Source organism: Orycteropus afer, unplaced genomic scaffold (assembly GCF_000298275.1).
Source record: "Orycteropus afer afer isolate SDZICR_OR568_19922 unplaced genomic scaffold, OryAfe1.0 scaffold00106, whole genome shotgun sequence".
Lineage (NCBI taxonomy): Eukaryota > Metazoa > Chordata > Mammalia > Tubulidentata > Orycteropodidae > Orycteropus > Orycteropus afer.
The window spans coordinates 6,227,156-6,249,327 of NW_006921693.1; the positions used below are offsets into that span (position 1 = coordinate 6,227,156).

Sequence of the window (22,172 nt, forward strand, 5' to 3'; positions counted from 1 at the left end):
CAGACACAGTCTCTGGCTACTTTTTGCTCCAGAGACGGAGGGAGACTTCTCTCATCTTCTTGTGCCTCAACTGGGAAATGCTACTGCACCCCAAGCATACAAAGAACCCCAACTTTGAATCTTCCCTTTCTTAACTGATATTGATCCAGATACAAGTCTTCTTTTGCTCTGCCTAAACTCATTGTTTGGTCACAGATCCATTTCCCAACTCTACCCTTCAGGGAAACCTAATGCCATGGTGAATATCTAGCAGAGTAAATAAGATGTAATTACCAAAACTTGAAAGACAATGTTGAGTCAATTTCCTACACAGAAATATAATTATATTGACTATTCTCTGGACTTCAAGGGCCATCACTTCTTGATTATGTGGGATTCTTGCTAGGGGAGGGCTGGCCAGCTTGTATATGGTAATGCCTGTATGCTTGTATACCTCATAACTGGCCTTTTCCTTTTGGACCTAAATTCTAGGATTCCATTCAATGGCTTGAAGAAAATGTACATGCTGTCACTGCTTTGCTACAATTTATGAAAACTGCTTTCTCTGCCACATGCCAAAGTCTGGCGCGTGGGGACATATGTTCCCTTCTTTTCGAAGCCTCTGTATGAACAGACAATATTATGGAGTGGTTAAGGGTTTGAGCTATGGGGTCAGACTCCCTAGGTTCACTCAAATCCAGACTCTACCAGTTGTAGGTAACCTGACTCCTTTAAGCAGTTTCCTCATCTGTAAAATGGGGTTATAATAGTATCTGCCTACAATACCACAGGACATTGTGAACTTCCTCAAACAGTGCTTAAACCCATTACCAATGAGTTGATTCCAACTCACAGCAACCCTATAGGACAGAGTAGAAGTGTCTACAGTGTTACCAAGGCTGTAATCTTTATGGAATTACATAGCCACATTTTTCTCCTGCAGAGTGGCTGGTGGGTTTGAACTGCCAACCCTTCAGTTAGCAGCCAAGTACTTAACCATCATGCCACCAGCATTCCTTAAACACTGTTTGATATCGAGTCAATTCTGACTCATAGCAACCCTATAGGATAAGGTAGAACAGTCCCCATAGATTTCTAAGGCTGTCTATCTTTTTTGATTGGCAGCCAAATGCTTTAAGCACTGTGCCACCAGAGGTCCTGCTTGGTACTTAGTGAAAATGTAAGCCAGGAGGAAGTACTGATATGTCACCATGGAAGGGATCCTGTGACTAAGAAAGAATGAGGAATGGGTACTAGAGGCTACTATGACCTCTAAGAGATTTGTTTTGTCAAGTCTCTTAGATTCTGATTTGTTTTGTCAAGTCTCTTAGAAATAGACTATTCTGTCTGAGAGAGAGGCAAGACCAGCTTTACAAAGACAGTCAATGGCCTCTGCATGGTGTGGCACTCTACCACCCCACACCATCCCTTTCAGATTCCTTCTCCATGATGCCTAGAAACCCCAATGCCTGAGACAATATATGGCTCGATTATAAAGCAAATGAGAGAGAGAAATGTGTCGGTCCCTAAGTGTAGATTTTAATGGAACGGGAGGGAGAAGACCAGGGTCATCAGGTGAGGCATGGTGCAACAGAGAACAGATGTAAGATGTGTAGAGAGAAGCGTGGAAAGGGAAGAGGCGTGTGAGAGTAGGACAAAAGGATTTACAAAGGGAAGGTGAAAATTCCAAAGAACCAGAATTCCCAGCTTTTCTTTCCTCCCTGGAGGTTGGATGGGGCAAAGTAGCATTTATTGTGCCATGGCACTATTTTAAATATCGTTGTTGTTAGGTGCCATTGAGTTGGGTCTGACTCATAGCGACCCTATGGATTACAGAGCTAAACACTGCCCAGTGCTTAAATATACTTTCACATATTCAGTTCCACAAATAAATATTCAGGCCATAGCAACTGCCAGGTATTTTAGTAGATGTTACAGAAACAGCAGGAAATAAATATTGAACAAACACACAGACAAATAAGTTAAAAATTATGGTAAGAGTTCTGAAGGAAAAGAACAGGGCATTATGGGAGAGGATAAGAGGGAGGAGAAGGGGCCAGAACACTTATCTGAGGAAGCGCATTGAAGCTGAGCCACAGGGTTGACTGGGTGGAACAGGAGAAGAATGGAACAGGAAAATAGTTCAAGTAGATGGAACAGAATGTTAGTAATTGTGAGGCTTTAAAGAACTTGGTTTCTTTGAAAAACTGAAAGGAGACTGCTGTGATGGGAATAAAGGAGGAAGAGTGCATAAGAGATGGATTAGAGAGATGGGTGAGGCCTGATCCTATAGGGGCCTGTCAGCCATGTTAGGAACTTAGGATTTTATTTTAGGTACATGCAGGATCTATCAATTTTGTGACAAGGTTGTCAGCCCCTTTTCCTTTGCAGATGAGGAAAGTGGCCAGTCCACAGGTCCTATAACAGTATAATCAGAGTCGGGATTTGATTTCAAATTATCTGATTTGAAGTCCAGGGATTCTGTCAAATGTATTGTCATTCTCCTGGCTCCACATTGTAGGAACTATGTGATGTGTCCTCCAAATGCAGTAGCCTCAGTTCATCAGTATTTAAACTCAGGTCAAGACCCTCTGCTAGGTAGACAAAAAAAAAAAAAAAAAAAACTTTGCCCCAGTTTCCCAATCTTCAAACCCATTGGCTGCCCAAGTCATGTACCAAGAGGTCCACCATTTTCTCCAGCATGTTGGACCAGTGGAGCCTGAAGGTCTGGTCTCCCCACGAGCTAATGAAGTAGACACAGGGCTTCCTTGCGTCAAATGGCAAATAGTTGTAATTCCTGAAACAAACACATTAGGCCTGGAAGTTAGTTGGCAAACAGTGGTCTTCAGTCAATCCAGCCACAAGTTCAAATTTTGCATATCATGGGCAAGTTTGGTGGTGGTGGTAGTGACAAAGCCATTTAACTATTAGCTCCATCATTAGCCTCTTACTGGAGCCCTGAACAAGAGAAAATGACAAGTCATGTTGCTACAAAGGAGAGGTGATAACAGCTACAGTCAGACCCAGGGAAAAGTTAGCAAATGATCACAAGAGGGCAGGATTTATCTGGCAAGCCTGCAAGGAAGAAGGTCTTAAAATGAGAGAAGAAAGATGGAGAAAAAACATTTCTTTTATTATTTTAAGGGTCCACATGCCAGATACTATATAAGGACCAATTGAGGTAACAGATGAGAAGATGAGAATATATTTCTAAACTGATATTGTTAGAGAAATTTAAGAAGTTAGTAATATTATTAACGAGGATGACAGCATGGCTCTTGGGCTGAACTGCTACCATCATGACCAAACAAACCTTTAGTATTCCTGTGGCTTGCCATCCATCCACCCATCCATCCATCCATCCAGCATATATTTATTGGTGTCAGCCATCGATACTAATGATGTAGGTGACTTTCCTGGCTAATAAGAGGCAACATGAATAGCACAGTAGCTAGTAGAGGGACATGCAGCCAAAGAGAACTTTTGAGGATGACAGTTGGATGTGTTTAAATGACAATGGAAAAGAGGCAGTTAATAGGGTGAGAATGAAGACAGAAGAAGAGGAGATCATTTGTAAATTTTGGTTCCAAGGTAGGAGGGGATAGGTGTGGAGAAGGCAAGGTGGAAGAAGGTGTAGCAAAAAGTTGAAGAAGTTCCTGCCTAATGCCATCTATTTTCTCAAGTAGGTTGCCCATGCCCTTTGGAATTTCTCCTCAAACACCCAGGATGGTGGAAGGAAGGCCAAGGCAGAGTTCATGGAATGGGCATGGTAGCACAGTTAGCCCTGACAAATGTGGACAGTGTTTGGAGCAACATGTCTATGGAGAGAAAGAGAGAGGAGGGAGGGAGAGCGAGCGAGAGAGAGAGAGAATGAGGGAGTAAGAGAAAGAGAGAGATCTTTGTTTCCATTCCAAAACTAAAGAGAAACTTCAGCCAGAAAGAGTGGCTGGTTGTTCTTTTTAGCTCTCCAACCCAAATTTCTTCTGAAGAAGACAATAAAATGAGCAAGGATGCCCCATGGCCTATTCTTCAGAAAATGAACCAGAAGGTGTCTGATCAGAAGAGAAGCCAAATAAGTTCTTGGCAGAAACTGAGATAGTTTTTGCAGCAGGAGACCAAAAAAGGTTAGAAATCAAACGACTGTCTTTACATTATCTCTTTTTAAATGACTGCACAGATAATCCTTCAACTAAATAAGTCCCCAGCCCATATTGCACACTCTTCAAGGTTTCTTTGGTTTGGATTATTTTGTGCTGATCCTGGTCAAGGCTTTGCCTTTTTGATTCTCAGGCCCTTCCAAGTCTTCCTGGCTCAACATGGACCAGAATGCTGTGGTATTTCTGATGCTTCTCAGGCAAACTGCAGTGCAGATGGACGACAGCAGAGGGGAAGACGCCACAGTGCCAGTGGAACCAGGCTCCCAGTTTGAATAGCTGCCCTGACACAGAACCAGCCTTGTGACCTTAGGCAAGAGGAGGCCTGCAATCCAGAGCATCAAAGAATGACCTGCTGTTCACTGTCTTCAGCTCCAGTTTCATCCCTGGGCTCCAGGACAATGCACACATTGTGTGTGAATGCTCATGCTTTATAAACTGGAAAGGCCAGAAGAAATGCAAGGTGGTATTTAATGGAGGTGAAAAGATCTAATGCAGAAGACAAATAAATTGTGTGTGTCCACATGTGTGTACTCTGTGTGTATGTGTGTGCATATGCATATGTAGGGGTCTATTATAGATGTTGTTGTTACGTGCCGTCTGATAAGCTGGCTCTGATTCATAGCGACCCTATGTACAACAGAATGAAACACTGCCTCATCCTGTGCCATTTTGATAATCACTGCAGCCACTGTGTCAGTCCACTGTGTTGAGGGTCTTCTCCTTTTCCACTGATCCTCTACTTTGCCAAGCATGAAATCCTCCCCCAGGGAATGGTCCCTTCTGACAACATGACAAAGTACATGAGATGAAGTCTAGCCATTCTAACTTCTAAGGAGAATTCTAGCTGTACTTCCAAGACAGATTTGTTTGTTCTCCTGGCCATTCATGATATTTTCAATATTCTTCACACACCAAAATTTAAATGCATCAGTTCTTCTGTCTTCCTTACTCATTGTCAACCTTTCACATGTAGATGAGGTGATGGAAAGAAAACACCATGGCTTGGGTGCACCTTAATTTCCAAAGTGACATCTATGCACTTTGACACTTTACAGAGGTCTTTTGCAGCAGATTTGCCCAGTGCAAAACATTGTCTGATTTCTTGACTGCTTCTTCCATGGGTGTTGATTGTGTATCCAAGTAAAATGAAATCCCTGACAACTTCAATCTTTTCACTATTTGTCATGATGTTGGTCCAGTTGTGAGGATTTTGTTTTCTTTATGTTGAAGTATAATCCATACTGCACACTATAGTCTTTGATCTTCATCAGTAAGTGCTTCAAGTCCAGTTTGAATAGCTTCCCTGACACAGAACCAGCCTTGTGACTTTAGGCAAGAGGAGGCCTGCAATCCAGAGCATCAAAGAATGACCTGCTATTCCCTGTCTTCATTTCAGCCAGCAATGTTGTGTCATCTGCATATCGCAGGTTGTTAATGAGTCTTTCTCCAATCCTGATGCTGTGTTTTTCTTCATAGGGTCCAGCTTCTCAGATTATTTGCTCAGCATACAGATTGAATAAACATGGTGAAAGGGATACAACTCTGATGCACACCTTTCTTGATTTCAAACCATGAAGTATCCCCTTGTTCTGTTCAAATGACAGCCTCCTGGTCTATGTACAGGTTTCTTGTGAGCACAATTGAGTATTCTGGAATTCCCATTCTTCGCAATATTACCCATAATTTGTTATGATCCACATAGTCCAATGCCTTTGCATAGTCAATAAAACACAGGTACATATCATTCTGGTATTCTTTGCTTTCAGCCAAGATCCATTTGACATCAGCAATGATATCCCTCATTCCACGCCCTCTTATGAATCCACTTAAATTTCTGCAAGTTACCTGTCAATGTACTGCTACAACCAGTAAAATTATAGAAATTATAGACATAGAGTCTTCCAGTTCATCTGTTGCCTCCTTGGCTTGCTATCATGTAGACAGAGCCTCAATATGGTGACTAAGAAATAACAGAAAATCCAATTGTACCCAAAACTAGCAGCAATACTTATTTTGGTCTCCTCAAGTCAGCAGCCAGCACTACTATGAAATCCATCAAGAGTGCATCTTGAGGGCTATCATCTCCTCCAAAACCCTTCCCACACAGTTGTTAGTGCTGGAGAGTTGATTCTGACTCATCACAACCCCATGTGTGCACAGAACAGTGCTCCATTGGGTTTACAAGGCTGTGGCTTTTCGGAAACACAATTCCAGGCTTGTCTTCTGAAGTGCCTCTGAGAAGGTTCAAACAGCCAACTTTTCAGCCAGTAGTCAAGCACTTATGTGTTTGCACCATTCAGGGACTCCTCTTCCTACACTAACCTGCCATCAAGTTGATTCCGACTCACAGCAACCCTCGTTGAGTTCCCAAGGTTGTCAATCTTTACAGAAGTAGATTGCCTCATCTTCCTCCCACAGAACAGCTGGTGAGTTTGAACCACCTACCTTCTGGTTAGCAGCCAAATGCCTTACCCACTACGCCATCAGAGCTCCTCCTTCTCACACTAGGTCCTTTGACCTCCCCACCAGCAGTCAACAATTGCCTCAGAAAGGCCTGGGGAATATTTTCACTGCATGGTCCCAGTGAAAGGTTGCAGAGGGCATCCTGTGTAGTCTCTGAAAAGTCTTCCAGGGCTCCAGATTCTGTTAGAGGATTCACTCATTGCTGTCCTGAGTTTTGAGAATGGAGTTAAAGGACAGGGAAGTTAAAGACTCTTTTGGTGAGTGAAGGAGGGTGGGTGGACAACCAAGTGTGACCTCCATGGGGTCAAATAAAAGCTCCCAAAGGAAGTAGTCCATGGGAGGTTGTTGGTTGTCCATGGAAGGACAAGGTCTAGAAGTCTTGGGAAGTTCTTTAAAAGGAGACAACGAATAGTGAGGACTATTTCCATTCACTCCACTCTTCTTTTTGTCTAAAACCCTGTACCTTCCCTGACTTCTCACCTTCTTCACAGACTGCTATCAACCCACTCACTCCTTTCTGCTCTCAACCTATGCCCAATGTGGTTATGATAATTTCTTAATTCATTCACAAATATTTATGAGTACCTACCATATGCCAGACACAGAGATGAGAAGATACAAAGGTGAATAAGACATAGTCTTTGCTCTCAAAGTACTCAAGGAAAGTGAAAACATCTCAACCCAGTGTGATAAGTGCTTGGACAGAGGTGAGCACAGAAATCCAAATCAGATTTGGGATTCCTAGAACTTGGGCTTAGTCTTGAATGGTAAAGGGAGCTAACAGGTTTAAAGAAGAGTCTCATTGTTGCTAGGCAGAGGTAGTGTATGTTCAAAGGCCCAGGAGCACCAAACAATAGGACACATTGGGATGTTGTGTGGCTGGAAGAAAGGTGGGTTGTGGGGAGGGACTGAAGATAATAACAGAAAAGGAGCCAAGGATCCAACCATCCAATCTGTATCTCAAGGTTCAGCCTCTAGAATTCATCCTGAAAGCCACAGGGATCCACTGAAGGATGTGAATCAGAGAAGTAGCTCCTTCAGATTTCCATTTTGGAAAGCTCATGCTCAGATAATTTGGTGAATGCTTTGAAGATCCAAGCCAGGGCAAAGATGCTGATGGCCAAAACTGAAGTGGTAACAGATATGAGAATTGCTTAATAACTGGATTGCCCAGACTATATAACTGACTGAATGTGGATAAATGGAAAAAGGACAAATGACAACTTTCCAGTGTGTGTCTTAGAGAATTCATGGAAGGGTGGATCTGTCTATGACATAGGAAAGACATGAAGGGGAACAAAGTTGGCTGTGAAGACAATGAGTTTGGCTAATAACTTGGAAGACATCCAAGAGGAGGTATTTGGATTTCCTACTCCAGAGAAAGGGCTGACTAAGGAATTGGACCTGAGAGTCCTTATTATAATGGAAGGTCCCTAGCATAAATAGTTTGCACTCAGCTGCTAACTGAAGGTTGGAGAATTGAACCCACCCATGGGCTCTACCATAGAAAAGTCTGGCTATCTGCGTCTGTGGTGATTACAGCCAAGAAAACCCTGTAACTCGTGAGGTCACCATAAGTCAGGATTGACTACTGCAGTGGGTTTGGTTGATTATTACTATGGCAGGGTCCCTGGGTGGTGGTAATGGCTAACTTGCTTTGTGACTAACCTAATGGTTGGAAGTCTCAGTCCACTCGAGGTGTCTTCAAAGAAAGATCTGGCTATCTACTTCCAAAAACTCAGCCGTTGAAAACCCTGTGGAGCATTGTGTTGCCATGAACCAGAGGCAACACAATGACAACTGGTTTTCTAACAGTGGTCAAGAATCAGACTCCAGGGAGATAGGAAAAAGCAGAGATTGGAGGACATTAGTGATGTGACCTTATAGGGGTCATGTAATATCCATGGACCCCAGTCTCCTTGCATGTAAAATGGGAAAAGAAACATGTTCATGTGAGAATCTGATGAGATCATAGATTTTTAACTCACAGCACAAGTACATAGAAGACTATCACTCCATGTCTTCCCTGTTCCTCATAAATCACCAGATCTGTGCTTGCCACCACTTGCTTAGGACAAATTCCATAATTTTACTTCTTTTTAAAGGTTTAAAATCTGCATGGATTAAAGGAGATCAGTGAGGGAGCATGCAGGTGCTCTGTATGTTTTCTGAAATGGTCTTTCTTTAAGGACTGAAAATCACTTTTTGAATTTTTCAATTTGCAAATGAATATGGCAAAAATAAGATAAGAAATGATGCATTCAATAATCTCACCAAATTGAGTTCACATAACAGCCCAGAGCTCAGAGAAATACAATAACCTTTAACAAGATTTCGATTAAAATTTTAAAGTCTACCTTCCTATCTTGTTATGCTTCAAAGTCACAGAAGAAAAAAAGGCTTCAGGTATGACTTTAATGGCCACCATCATTGCTCTGTCCTTAATGAATTTCCTGGATGCATCATTGGAGAGTTGTTGACATGTTAATGATTCAGCTGAGTGACACTTACTATTTTGCCCTATTCACATCTTGCACCCACAATGGAAATAAAAAAAAATGACATTTCTGAATGGTCCCAGAAATGGGACAAAATCCTACTGCCAGAGACCCCGGCTGTCCTCCCCTGCTGTATCCTCTACCTGTTCCCTTCTGTCACCAGTGGCTTCTCTGGGTGAGTGGTGGAGACCATCGGGATGGTGACATCGTGGGCAGCGTCCCTTTCTCCTTCATTCAGCAGTGACAGGATGTCTTCTTCTGTTGATTCAGCTGACTTCTTCTTACTCTCATGATGGGTCTCATGATGGGACCCTCCATCAATCAGGTTCCCAAAATTACCTGCAGAGGCAGTAGCAAGGGGAGAGGGACAGGGTGTCAGCAAGTGGTATCAGGCTGCTTGGCATAAAAGCTGCAAATGCATGTCCTCCCAGGGTAAGGACATACGATCTCAACATGAAGATGGGATGAGCAATGGTCAGACCAAAGAAAGAAGATTGACAGCAAGCCATCATCTACACGCATCTTATTTTCTCTTTTGTAGAAACTACATACATTACAAATTAGAAGATACAATCAAGTAAATAGGAAAGAAGTCAGTTGGAATCATAAAAACTAATCATAACCATATTTAGCACTTTGGTGTATATCCTTCAAAAATGTTTCATGTAGATGTTGATGGGGGATCACTGTAGCTATGCCATTTTGTAATCTGCCTTTTTCTGGACATACAGATTTGGGATTCTGTATTAGTCCTCTAGTCATATGGTTCAAGGGGGCTGGACTCCATCACCATTTCCTCTCTATTGAAAGAGGGCTGCCTAAAAGTGAACCAAGACCTTCTCTGAAGGAATGCTCCTTCTTGGAATGGGTTTTCCAGTCCAAGAAGATCACTAGGAGTCGTAATAATAGCACCTACTATATACTTGGCACTTTGCATGCATTAACTTCTTAAACCCTCACAACAACTCTGGGAGGAGTTAATGTTATTCTTATGTTATAAGTCAGAGAAGTGAAGTGAGCCCAGGGCCTTGAAACCAGGATTAATAATCCAATTCTTGCTGATCTATATTATTATTTTTAAAATACAAGTATGAAAATAAAACCACCCTTTGTATCTCAACACGTCATTTCTTTCTGACATGCATCAGAGTGCTATCCTCTTCATGTAAGACATTCATTCATTTATACACTCATTCATTCATTCAAGAAACAGTTACTAAATCCACTCTATGTGCCAGACACTGTGCTGGTCTGCACTTACCAATGGAAACTTCAAAGCTAATGGGTTTATCTCCAATCTTTCGGTCAATCATGGTAGCTTCAAAAAATACTCCAAAGAGTAAAAATTCCTCATATTTTTCTGGTACAATCTATGGAAAGTGAAAAAATTATTAGACAGAACTGGCTTTTTTTCTTTCTCTTAGAAAACTAATGATGGTAACCTGACCATGCTTCTAAATAACAGGCCTGGGCAGATTCTAAGGATTTGAGTTTCAGTTTCAGCCTGAAATGGCACAATGTTTCCCATCTAATCAGACAGGAATCAAAGCCAACAGAATGCAGATCCAAATCCAGCCATTTCTCTAGAGTGAGATAGCCCCAGATTCTGAATTTCTACCTTAAAACAACCTCTCTCTTTATTTTGGAGAATAAACTAGGAGTGTGTGTCTTTCTAAAATACTCTTGGTGAAACAGGAGTTGGGGTGACATTCTGGTGATCGGGCACTTAGGAAACAGAATGTTGGAGACAAGACACACAGTCATAGTATTAAACCTTCACATTGGAGCAGTACTCTGGCTCACTCAGGGTGGCCACATACATCATACTATTTGTTTTTCTTAACAAACTTGAGAGGTCAAGCTTTGGATCATATCATTTTACAGATAAGGAAATAGAGGAAATTGAAGCTCAAGGTTGTTGAGCAATTTTCCTAGGTATTCTGACCACACACTCAGTTCTCTCTGAACTCTGTGTTAATGCAATACCTTGGTATTAACCCAAAGTAAAATTGTTCTCCCCAAAAAACACAAGCCAGATAAAAGGTGGGGAAATAGACACTCCCACAGGCATTGGCCAATCACTGTGTGTAACGGCATTGCTAATTAGCATACCTGCTAAGAGGAATGCGTGGGTGGAGTTTGAGGAGTGACCAGAGAGGAAGAAGACCCAGATCATCTAGTGAGGCATGGTGGGACATTGCCTTCTACTTTGAAAAGGGCTATAGAATTCATCTCCAACCTCCATCTTTTATCTGACTAAGCTCAAGCCCAGAGACAAGAACTTGCCCAGGTCACATGTTATAATCCTTTAGTCTGTCTAGACATCTCTGGGGGAACAGCCATCATTTCATTTCTCCATCAAAACTTGTTGTTTGGTTGACCTGAGAAACATGCTCCCAGAAGCTGAGAGCTGGAAATCTACCCAACTCTGCTACTGAGAAAACCTTACATTCTTTCATTTGCTTAACTACCAATTACTATCACTAAACTAAACTATTGAGAGAGGTTATTTCAAAGTTTGTATTCATCTTGGAGCTCCAGATATCTTTCCTATAATACAGAACTGAGCTGGGGGGCAGGGTGCTCATGGGTTCTATTGTGTAATAAGCAAGAATGACATTTCCCTTGAGTTGAGGTGGCCCCACAAGCTTGGACCAGGAGAATAGGCTTCTCAATTTCTCCTGTCCCAGTTTGCCATACTCTTCCTGCTCCCCGCCTTCATCCCATGCAATCGCACATCCCAATCTGCTACCCTAAGCTAGCAAAGCTACCAAAACTGAATTCCAGATATAGTCGAGCGAGTCACTCTGCCACCCACTCCCACTAACTCCCCCAGAGCACTCTTTGTTTCTCTTTACTTCAGTTTCCATGGGAACCTATGTTTGGGGGGTACTCTGAAGGAATTTATCATAAGCATATGGGTGGACTGGATGCTTGCAAGAAAAGGGAAAACAGGCCTAGGCCAACACAGTTTTGAGAGGAACGAGACATGTGCAGGCAAACATCTTTGGGACCCATGGCAGGTGCTGTCTCTGCACTGGGCTCATCTCACAGAGGCTGTGGAGCAGGGGCTCAGCCTTACCTCTGGGGGGACATCAAAGGGTTCCACCTCGACCTCAGTTGAGTTAGTTTTGTCTGAAGCCCGCTGGGATTTTCCATCATCAGTTTTGTCACCCTTGTCCTTACTCAATCCTTTGGAAGATTTGGAGTCTTTGTCTTTGGAAGACAACTTGAGGTCCTTCAGGGCTTTAGAAAACTTAGACTCCTGTGCCCCGCCTGACAGGATTTCCACCGCAATCTCCACCAGGATTCTGCCTCTGAATGACACACCTTCCCCAAAGCCTTCATTCAGTTCCTGGTAGTCGTCCATCAGGCTGTGGTTCCTGGGTGAGCCATACAGGTTAATCCAGGCAGGTCCAAAGGTAGGTAGAAAGCCTAGGAAGACCCCAAGCTTTAGTTACATTGTTATGTTTTTAAGTTCATTATTTATTTGCTTTGTGAAAGTTGTACAGTTATTCTTAAAAAGGTAGATTGTAGAGAAGATAAAAAAGAAAATATTCACAGAATATCTCATCACCAAAAGACAGCTACTATTGTCATTTTTTTGAGCCCTAGGGGTACAGTGGTTAAGCAGTTGGCTGCTAACTGAAAAGCTAGCAGTTTGAACCCACCAGACGCTTCACAGGAGAAAGATGTGGCAGTCTTCTTCTGTAACAATTACAGCCTTGGAAACCCTGTAATGGGGCTGTTCTACTCTGTCCTGTAGGGTCACTATGAGTCAGAATTGACTCAACAGCAATGAGCATTTCCATTTTGCTATATTTCCTTCTAGTCTTTTTTCTATGCATGCATTTTACTTGTTCACAGTTATAATAATACTGTGTCAGTGTGCGTCCCTTTCTGCTCATTCACTCACCTAATGTTTATTGACTCCAATGTGTCAGGCATCTGCTAGACACTAAGCACAGAGTCCAGAGGAGAACAAAGCAGATGCAAAGATTAATTCATTAATGGCCTCCACCTATCTGGGCCTCTCCATTCCGTCCTGAGACTCCCCAATGCTGTCAGCAGCACCTCTCTGTTGGATTCATGCTCTCAGGCAGCCGTCAGTGAGCTGGGGACACAGCACTTTTTAGACTATTTAAACATGTAAAAATCATTTTTAGCTGTGGCCTGTACAAAACTATGTGGCAGGATGGATTGAACCATGGATTGCAGTTTGTCAACACCTGATCTAATCTAAGTTCTCATTTTTAGTGAAAAAACCTGACACCCACAGAGATGCGGTGGTTTCCTCAGGTCACACAGAAGACCTGGGACCAGAATCAAACTTCCTGGGTTCAGAGCTCAGCTCCCTCCACTATCCTGCACCAACTGCAAACCACACCAACAGCACAGAAACAAGGAAGGTGCCTAACACCAGAGGTGTATCTAAGGTGTGGCAGATATGGTACGTACCCTGGGTGCCATGTGAGAAGGTCATCACTTAGCAGTTTCTATTAGCCATCACAGTTTCCATCACCAGCTGAGATAGATCATTTAGCAAGCTGAAACTAGTTGTTGTAGGTGCTGTTTTCCATAGACACATCCTTGCCTAACACCTTTGCCATCTCAAACCCTCAATCATTTCAAGTCAGACACACATGATTTCACCTTTATCTCCATCCTGTTCATTGGAGATCTTCTTCAAGTCAATGAAATGGGTGGCCAGTGTCACATCGTTCATGCTGCCTTCATCCCATACCTGGATTCTCACCCTCCGACACAAGGGAGGGAACATCTCCTTGAAGATCACCTGTTCATGCCACACGGGGTCAGCACAGTTCTTCTGCACCGTGGTCCGCCCCTAAACACAAAGCCAGGAGGACCTGAGCCGTGGAAGGAAGCCGTGGAAAAGTGGCCCTTGACCAACTAAAGAAAACTCTCTACCCAGCTGGAAATGTGAAGTGAGGTAAAAATAATAATGAAACTGTTTCTACCTGACACCTGTTTCTACCTGACACCAATCAACATTACTATGAGATGGCACAGTGGCTGCAACCATGGGCTCAGACGTAGCAATGATTATGAGGCTAGCACAGGACAGGACACTTTTTTGTTCTGCTGTACACAGGGGGCCTATGACTTGGAGGTGACTATAAGGCACTTAACGGCAACAACAACTCTGTGCTGAACATGCTGCTAGGTATCTGGAACGAAGGTGAGGAAGACACCCTGCCCTCAGGATTCTCACCAGGGTAAGGGGCTGGTATGAAGCAAAACACCTGTGTTTGGGGCAGGAATCATTCCATAGATCTCCAGGAAGGCAGAATGATATCATTAGAACCGTAGTTCATGTTTTATGAAAAGTATACCCTTGTGAGAATCACTCCCCCAGGCTGGACCTCAGTTTCCTCATCATAAAATAAAGGTGATGTCCCATATGACCTCCAAGACCCTCCCAAGTAAAAAATACCGCAATGTACCCCCATGCCCAGGAGAAGGGGCCAGGTAGGCACATATTCTGAATGCAGAGACAACATGAGTGTCAGCTGATGCTTCCAAGTCTGGGCAGCAAGGATTAAGCCGTCGCTGGGTCTCCAAGCCCTGGTACTCCCAATGGGTCTTGAGAGGGAGAGCAGGAAGCAGAGACTTCCAGATTTACATATGTCATGGATTGAATCGTGTCCTCCCAAAATATTTGTCAGCTTGGCTAGACCATGATTCTCAGTGGTTTGGCAGTTATGTAATGCTGTAATCTGGCAATAACGCAATGATGTAGTCATCTCCCATGATGTGATCTGATGTGATCAGCCAATGAGTTGTAAGGGGAAGAGAGTGGGATTCAACACCCTTCTCAGGTCACAGCCCTGATCCCATGTAAGAGGAGTTTCCCTGGGATCTTACAAGAAATAAAAGGAGAGAGAAATGAGCAAAGAAGGGGACCTGACTACCACCAAGAAAGAAAAGCCATAAGCAAAATGCATCCTTTGGACACAGGGTGCCTGTGCTGAGAATCCCCTAGACCCAGGGGAAGACTGATGCCAAGACACATGGCGATCTCCAAGGGACAGTGGGCCCACAGATGTTAAAAGAAGACAAGAACCCTTCCCCAGAGCCAATAGAGAGAGAAAGCCTTCCCCGGAGCTGGAGCCTTGAATCGGGACTTCGAGCCTCCTCAACTGTGAGAGAGTCAGTACCTGCTTGTTCAAGCCGTCCACTTGTGACATTTCAGTTATGGCAGCACTAGAGAACTAATGGCTGGCGGTTCAAACCCATCAGCCACGCCTCGGAAGGAAGGTTGGGCAATCCTACTTCTGTAGTGATACTGCCTCGGAAACCCAAGGAGGGGTCGCTATGAGTCAGGGCTGACTCGACGGCACATAACAGCAACAACAACAGAGAACTAAGGCAGTGCAGGGCAAAGACCACCCAGGGAGATTGTGGGACAGATTGGGAAGGAGATGGTAGTTCTTTAGGGTCTGAGGACTGGGTAGAGGCTCAGAGAAGCAGCCAGAGTGAGAGGGAAGGCCTGTCTGCTTGGATTCCTAAACAATGACCCATCCACACCCCGTCTCCACTGCCTCTAATGAGTGGGTCACCTTCTCCTACTTGCCTCTCCCCCTGACTCGTTACGTTGTTGTGATCTTGTATGATTTCTCTTTCAAGGCACTTGCTGTTTATTATTACTATTATTCATTACAACTTAATTTTATTTGAATAAAAATGACTTGGGTAAAGGGCAGGACTCTGGCACAGGCCTGCCAGTATTGATGACAAAGGTGACACACTTACCGTCTGCCCAGCGAAGGCGACCTCCACGAAGGGATCCACAAGGTCCTTAGTGTCACCCACAAATGCTTTGGTGACATTCGCCATGATGCTGGAGTTCATCTTTGGCAGCCCTTCTGCTTTGTAGAGTCTCACATAGAATCTGGCCCAGGGTCTCTCTGATGGAAACCCTTGGGGAATCAAAAGGTTCCTTAGAGGGGAAAAAACATTTTTAAAAATTAAAAATATAAAAATGTTACTTTGAAAGAATAGGGAGCAAAAGTAGAAGCAATTTGTAGGCTGAGAGGAGCATCATGATATATGAGAAAATCTGAATAGATAGGATTCATCACTGAAAGGAATTTTCTTTCTAGTGTAAATGACTGTAAAGGGGATGAATAGAATGAATACAAGCTTATTCAGGTCCTGGGATTCTAGAATCAACACTGTCTCCCACTCTGTACTTTAACAGAGGTGCATTTAAGATTTTCTACTTCCCAAACCAGAGGTTGAAATTATAACTCTTTCAAAGAGAAATCAGCTAGGCTCTAGGACAGCTTATGAACAGTGGGCTATTATAGGAAGACAGACTGTTCCTGTCCTAGAAGCTGACCTCCCAATGGATAATCACGCCATTGACAAATCATGTCTTGGTGCCCCTGATAGAGCCGAGCCCCAGGTAAGCGCGCCATGAACCTGGCAGTTCTATGTACCCATCGGAAAGGGGTCAAGGGAGGGGAAAGAGACACTACGATTGGGGCACTCATTTCTTTTGCACGGCCCTGGATGGACCTATCTCACTTTTCTATTTGTTCCTCGGCATCAGAGATCTTGGGGTTGGTCTTCAAGACATCGCCTTTGCCAGTCACACTGATATCACACTTCAGGTACCCCTTGGTGCCAGTCCTGATGTCTCCAGGGTCCGTGAGCAGGGCCCACTTGTCACAGAACTGATGACCTGTAAAAATGCCCTGACAGTTCAGCTGTACCTGACAGCTCCGCCCATTTCTCTCCCACCCCAAGGCCTGCCATGTATTATTTTCCCTCTGTTGTTCCAGGCATTCGCTCTTCTCAGTTATTGCCAAGTGTCATGTCTGCCTCCCTCTTTTCCTACTTTTTCTCTCATCCTTTTCCCTAACCTACCCAGTGTATTTGGGAAGCCTTCAGCTTAGTGGAAATCATCTACGTGGGAGTCGAGCTCTGACTGGATGGATACCACTTGCTGCTGAGTCAACTCCAACTCAAGGTGACCCTGTGTATGTCTGAGTAGGACTGTGCTCCATGGTGCTTTCAATGGCTGATTTACCAGGATTAGATTCCCAGGCCTTTCTTCTGAGGCCCTTCTTGGTGGACTCGAACCACCAACCTTTCAGTGAGCAGCTAAGAACGCTGACCGTTTGCACTACCCAGGGACGGGAGAATATTAATGAAGTGTGGAAGTCATATATTATACCCCATGAGCCATAAATGTGGTGCATGGATATTTTTGTTTGGCTAAACTGTGCTTCAAAATTCCAAAGTTTCTTAGAAAATCTAGATTCTAGCTAACTAGGAAAAAAATGATAGGGTAGATCTGGAAATGCTAGGTTCACATGTCTGCTGTCCCTTTCCTATGGGTCCTGAGACTGCCTGTTTCTTACAGGCTCCATCACTCCTCGATGTTTTACACCCAGTGGGCATAGTCACAATCATGTGCTGCCCTTGTGCTCATGTGCAAAGGGAACCACTGTTGAAGAGAAGGGGCTCTGTTACTCATTGGCTGGCTCTGTTACTTATCAGATCTTGACCTTGGACAAATTCTCTGGGTTTCAGTTTCCCATAAATCAGGGGTAATAATATTTATTATAGCAAACCCTTATCTGATGTGCCATAACCATTATTATGTGCTTGATTATGTGAGCACTTTATGTATATTTATTAATGTAATCCTCCAACAACCCTGTAAAATGGTGCAATATAATCCCTGTTTCTACAGATGTAGAAACCAAGGCACAGAGAAGTTAAGTCATTTGCCCAATGTCACACAACTAGGAAATAGCCCAGTGGAATTTGAACCCAGGCAATTTGACTCCAGAGTTCTATTCTAACTTCTGTGCTTTATTGCCTCTTCTGCCCTTGATGTCTCACAATACTAAATGCAAAAGAATTCATGAAAAAGCAAACACCTCAGAAGTATGGACACATAAAATAATTTAATCATTAGATTATGAACTTTAGAGGCCAGAGCCATGTCTTGCTCAACTTTATATAATTGGTGCTCAGTGATATTGAATGAATGCTCAGATGGATGGATGAATGAATGAGAGACCTCCACATGCAGTAAACCCAAGAACAGTAGGAGACAGAGAGGGGAAGGTGATGCTTTCTTACCAGGTTGGTTGTACACAGTCCCCAGGTCTACTTTGAAAGAGCCAATCAGAATGCTTCCTATCAGCTTATGGTGAAAGACCTGAGGAGAGGTGGAGCAGTGAGTCCAATAGCACTACATTTACCTTTGAGGATAATCTGTGAAATGGGCTCATGGTACTGCAAAGAGGGCTGCAGGCCTTGACCCTATCTGGCCTTCACTCTTCTGGAGTACAATGAAGTTTGATGACCAAATCTCAGGGCTGTAAAAGGCCTCCAGGAAGATCTTGCCTGGACTTCTTCCTCCAAGTAGCTTTTTGGCTACCCAGTCTTGAAGGGCACCAAACAACTCTCATTGCCTGAAAGTTTTTTTAACCAAAATGAACCCTAGTGCAGCTCACCCTTCAATACCCACCTCTGCCTGTGGAAACCCTACCCATCCTTCAATGCCTTGAGCAAACGTCACCTCCTCCAAGCAGCCCTCTCACATTCCCACAGCTGGAAGTGATCCCTTTGTCTTGAATCCCCATAGCACTTTGCCCACAACTTTCTTGGAGAACTCATCACACATTGTCTTGGGAAGCTTTGGATGTGTACAATATCCAGAAAAAGGGAGGTGGTCACCCTCAATCTTCTGTCTGATCAGAAGTCAGTGGAGTGCCTGGCTCAGTTACAGTAGCACATTTTAATGCCAATGCAATCAAGATGAGAAAGACTTAAAGGAAAGTGGCAGAGTGGTGCCAAGTCTAGAAACCAAATTGTGTGAGGAACTGCTGAAGAACCAGGAGCAGTTTAACCCAGAAAAGAGAAAACTGAGGTGTGTGGAGAAAGGAAAATGATAGCATAAGTGTTTTCAAACCTTGGAAATGTTGCTTCTGGAAGATGAAGTGGATTCCCCTGTGTCATTCCCAACTTAGAGGAAGACAGATTTCATATCAATATAAGGACAATTTGTATAACAATTAGAACTTCCCAGCAATGGAATGAGCTTTTCTATAGGTAGTGAGCTCCCTGTCACTGGAACTAATCAAGTAGTGTTTCAAGAATCCCTTGTCAAGGAGGTGGTGGAAGGGAATTCCTACACCGGTTGACAGTTAGACTAGAAGTCTAAAATTCTATGAGTTCTTGTAATCAAGGAAGTTCCCTACTCTCTTCTTCCCACCACATGGCCTCTTTTAAATAGGTGCTCAATAAGCATTCAGTGAATTAGTGACTGGCTGACTGATTGGATAATGGATGAATGGAAGGTTTTTATGGTTTCTAAACAGCTCCTTAGGTCAGAGAAAATACAATGAATTCAACTGATTTCAAGGAAAATCAGCCCTTCCCATCCCCCTTTCCCTCTTCTCTCCCTGCCCAAACTTTCCAAGGGGATTAGAGAACCAAGGGGAAGTCAGGACAGCCTGACATGAGTAGAGGAGCTATTTCAGGCCACACACATGGTGCTCACTGTAAAACCCCCATGCTTGAGATGCTAATATGGCTTCCCAGAGACCTGACCAAGAACAGAAGCTTGTCTCAAGTCTGCTCTCAGGTCAAGGGCATCTGGCTCCCTGTGGGCAAATCAAGATAAAAGAGCCCAAAACTAATCTTTAAATAACACAGAAGCCTCCTCAAATGGTCCAGCCAAAGGTCAAGTGCCAGGTAACTCTAGTGTGGTCAAGCGATGGGCCATAGGAACTCAGGCTGTCTCAAAACAAAGCTAGTGGCTCTGCATGGCTTGGGCCAGTGCCAAGGGAAGATGGTTTTTGGCATCACCAGGGTGCTACAGCCTGGTTGTCCCAATAGCATCTGCTTATAGTAGACTTCCCCCTCTACTCCCACATTGAATTTATTCTGGGCGTGCTGACTTTTAGTTCATCAGCCAACAGGGGGAAAAAAAATGATATCAAATGCCTCCCTCTCAGGGGAGTTTCCCTTTAAAATCATTGGTCTCTGTCCATAAAGATCATTTAGGGACACCAGTGTGTTATCTTCTCCTAAATTAGAGGAACAGAGATAGGAAATACCAGTTTTGATCTTCTGTCTATGAATCCTCTTGTCCACAGAGTCAAGACCCTTGTCTAGGATAGTATAAAAATCTAGTTATTAATTGTTCATTGGAAAGCTAGATAGTCCTTTAAGAGCCCACTATAAAGCCAATCTCACAAACAGGTGGTTGCCTGAATCAAAGTCCTGGGCTGTTCCAGACCCCAAAATATCTTCTACACAACTTGCCATCATGTCTGAAATTCCAACATTAAGAATGTTTGGCTCCTGATGGCTTTTCATTCTTCAAGAGTCACATTCTTCAAGCGCCCCTGGGAAGGGTAGTATCCTGTTACCCTTCACTGTTACCTAAGCCTTACAGCAGGACTCTGTTTGACAGGCAGCTGTGATTAAAGGGTACATCCAAAGGCAGCTGAGTGATAAAGTCAGAGAAGGGAGACTCCAAGACCAGTGTTTTTGCAATTCTGATTAAAGCTGATGCTTCTGTTAGGAACTCATTTTCTCATTCTCTACACTTCTCACATTGACATAAACCAAAACCAAACTTACTGCCGTGGAATCTGATCCAACTCATAGAAACCCCTCCTTGGGGATCTGAGGCGGTATCTCTACAGAAGTAGATTGCCCAACCTTCCTTCCCAGGAGTGGCTGGTAGGAATTCTGTCCTTTTGGAACTATATGGAAGAAAGAACTTACCCTTGGGCCACACCCCCACCCTGGCCACTCTCAAGCATACACACCCTGGAACCCCTCTCCACAGGAGAAGCAATGGTTTGGCAGACTGGTGAGATAGATGCCACTTGTTGCACCTTTACTGAGTGGTGTGAAATTGGTGATCCCATTCAGCACACCCTTATCTCTCATTTGGGCTAATATGGCTTCAACATGGGTGTTTCTGTCCTCCATGAGGTGGGCACACCTGGATAAGGTATCTGGCTAGACTCAGAAGCTCTCTCTGTCTCCACTTTCCAGACTTGATCTATGGGAGGCAGCAGTTTCCTGGCTGGGGAAGGTCTACCAGCAAACCGAACTCTCTGTGGGCAGGTCATAAAGTCTGTATTCAGAGGTGACTATGTTAAAAAGTCCAATGGCCACTGCTTCTCCAAACCACATTCTCTGACCCAGCATTACTACTGATGAAACAGATATTTGCTTCCTTTTAGATTCTTGTTTCTATGTCTCTATTTGTTACGAACAGGAGGGAAAGGGGTGTGATGAATTACCACTAGAGTACATACCACTCCAAGAGAGAAACACTAATATTTACTTGATAAACTAAGGAAATCTACTCAAAACAGCAACCCATTAAGACATTGAAGCATATGTTTCACGTCCACACATCAGTAAGCTACACAATTTGATTTATAATACTATCCATTACAAGAAACACAGATTTTTCTTAAGATAACGTTTCTTCCTGAACTCCACTATACTGGTTTTTTCAAGTTCTATCCTATTGGTTTCAGATTCACCAACCCACTCTCACCCTCCTGAATCTGTTCATTCCTAAGCATGCTTAGCTGTCCTGGAGAGTTTCCAACGCCTAGACTACCTCCCGAGGACGGCACGGGACCAGGCAGTGTTTCGTGCTGTTGGACACAGGGTCACCATGAGTAGGAATTGACTGGATGGAACCTAACAACAATGGCAGAGTCCCTCCCACCTTACCTTACCCACTCCCGATGATATACTTACTGAGATTTTGATGATCTTGTCAAAAAGGTGCACTTGGGGCCCAAGGAAGTCGAAGACAAAATACTGTAAAACATAAAGATGATTCTGACCATCAATGTCAGGCTTGCATCTAAGAGCCCTACTCATGGAGTGAGTTTAGATCTGCATTGTTCTTACCCACGGCTGCCTGCTACTCAATGGTGTGAATACAGGCAGTCCCTGGATTATGAATGAGATCCATTCGTAAGTGTGTGTTTGAGTCAAATTTGTAGGTGAGTCAGAACAGGGGCATACAGTTCTTATTTAGCCTTACTTT

General features: G+C 43.6%; 1 protein-coding gene across 1 annotated transcript in view; it reads right to left on the reverse strand.

Annotated features, from left to right (window-relative positions):
* Window positions 1-22,172, reverse strand: part of FER1L6 (fer-1 like family member 6) — a 139,479-nt gene that overhangs the window by 104,827 nt on the left and 12,480 nt on the right. The window contains 9 exon segments of the mRNA XM_007943427.1: window positions 2,656-2,776; window positions 9,241-9,436; window positions 10,359-10,467; window positions 12,180-12,532; window positions 13,751-13,943; window positions 15,872-16,058; window positions 16,649-16,805; window positions 18,218-18,296; window positions 21,878-21,940. Of these exon segments, the coding sequence (XP_007941618.1) occupies window positions 2,656-2,776; window positions 9,241-9,436; window positions 10,359-10,467; window positions 12,180-12,532; window positions 13,751-13,943; window positions 15,872-16,058; window positions 16,649-16,805; window positions 18,218-18,296; window positions 21,878-21,940 (1,458 nt within the window).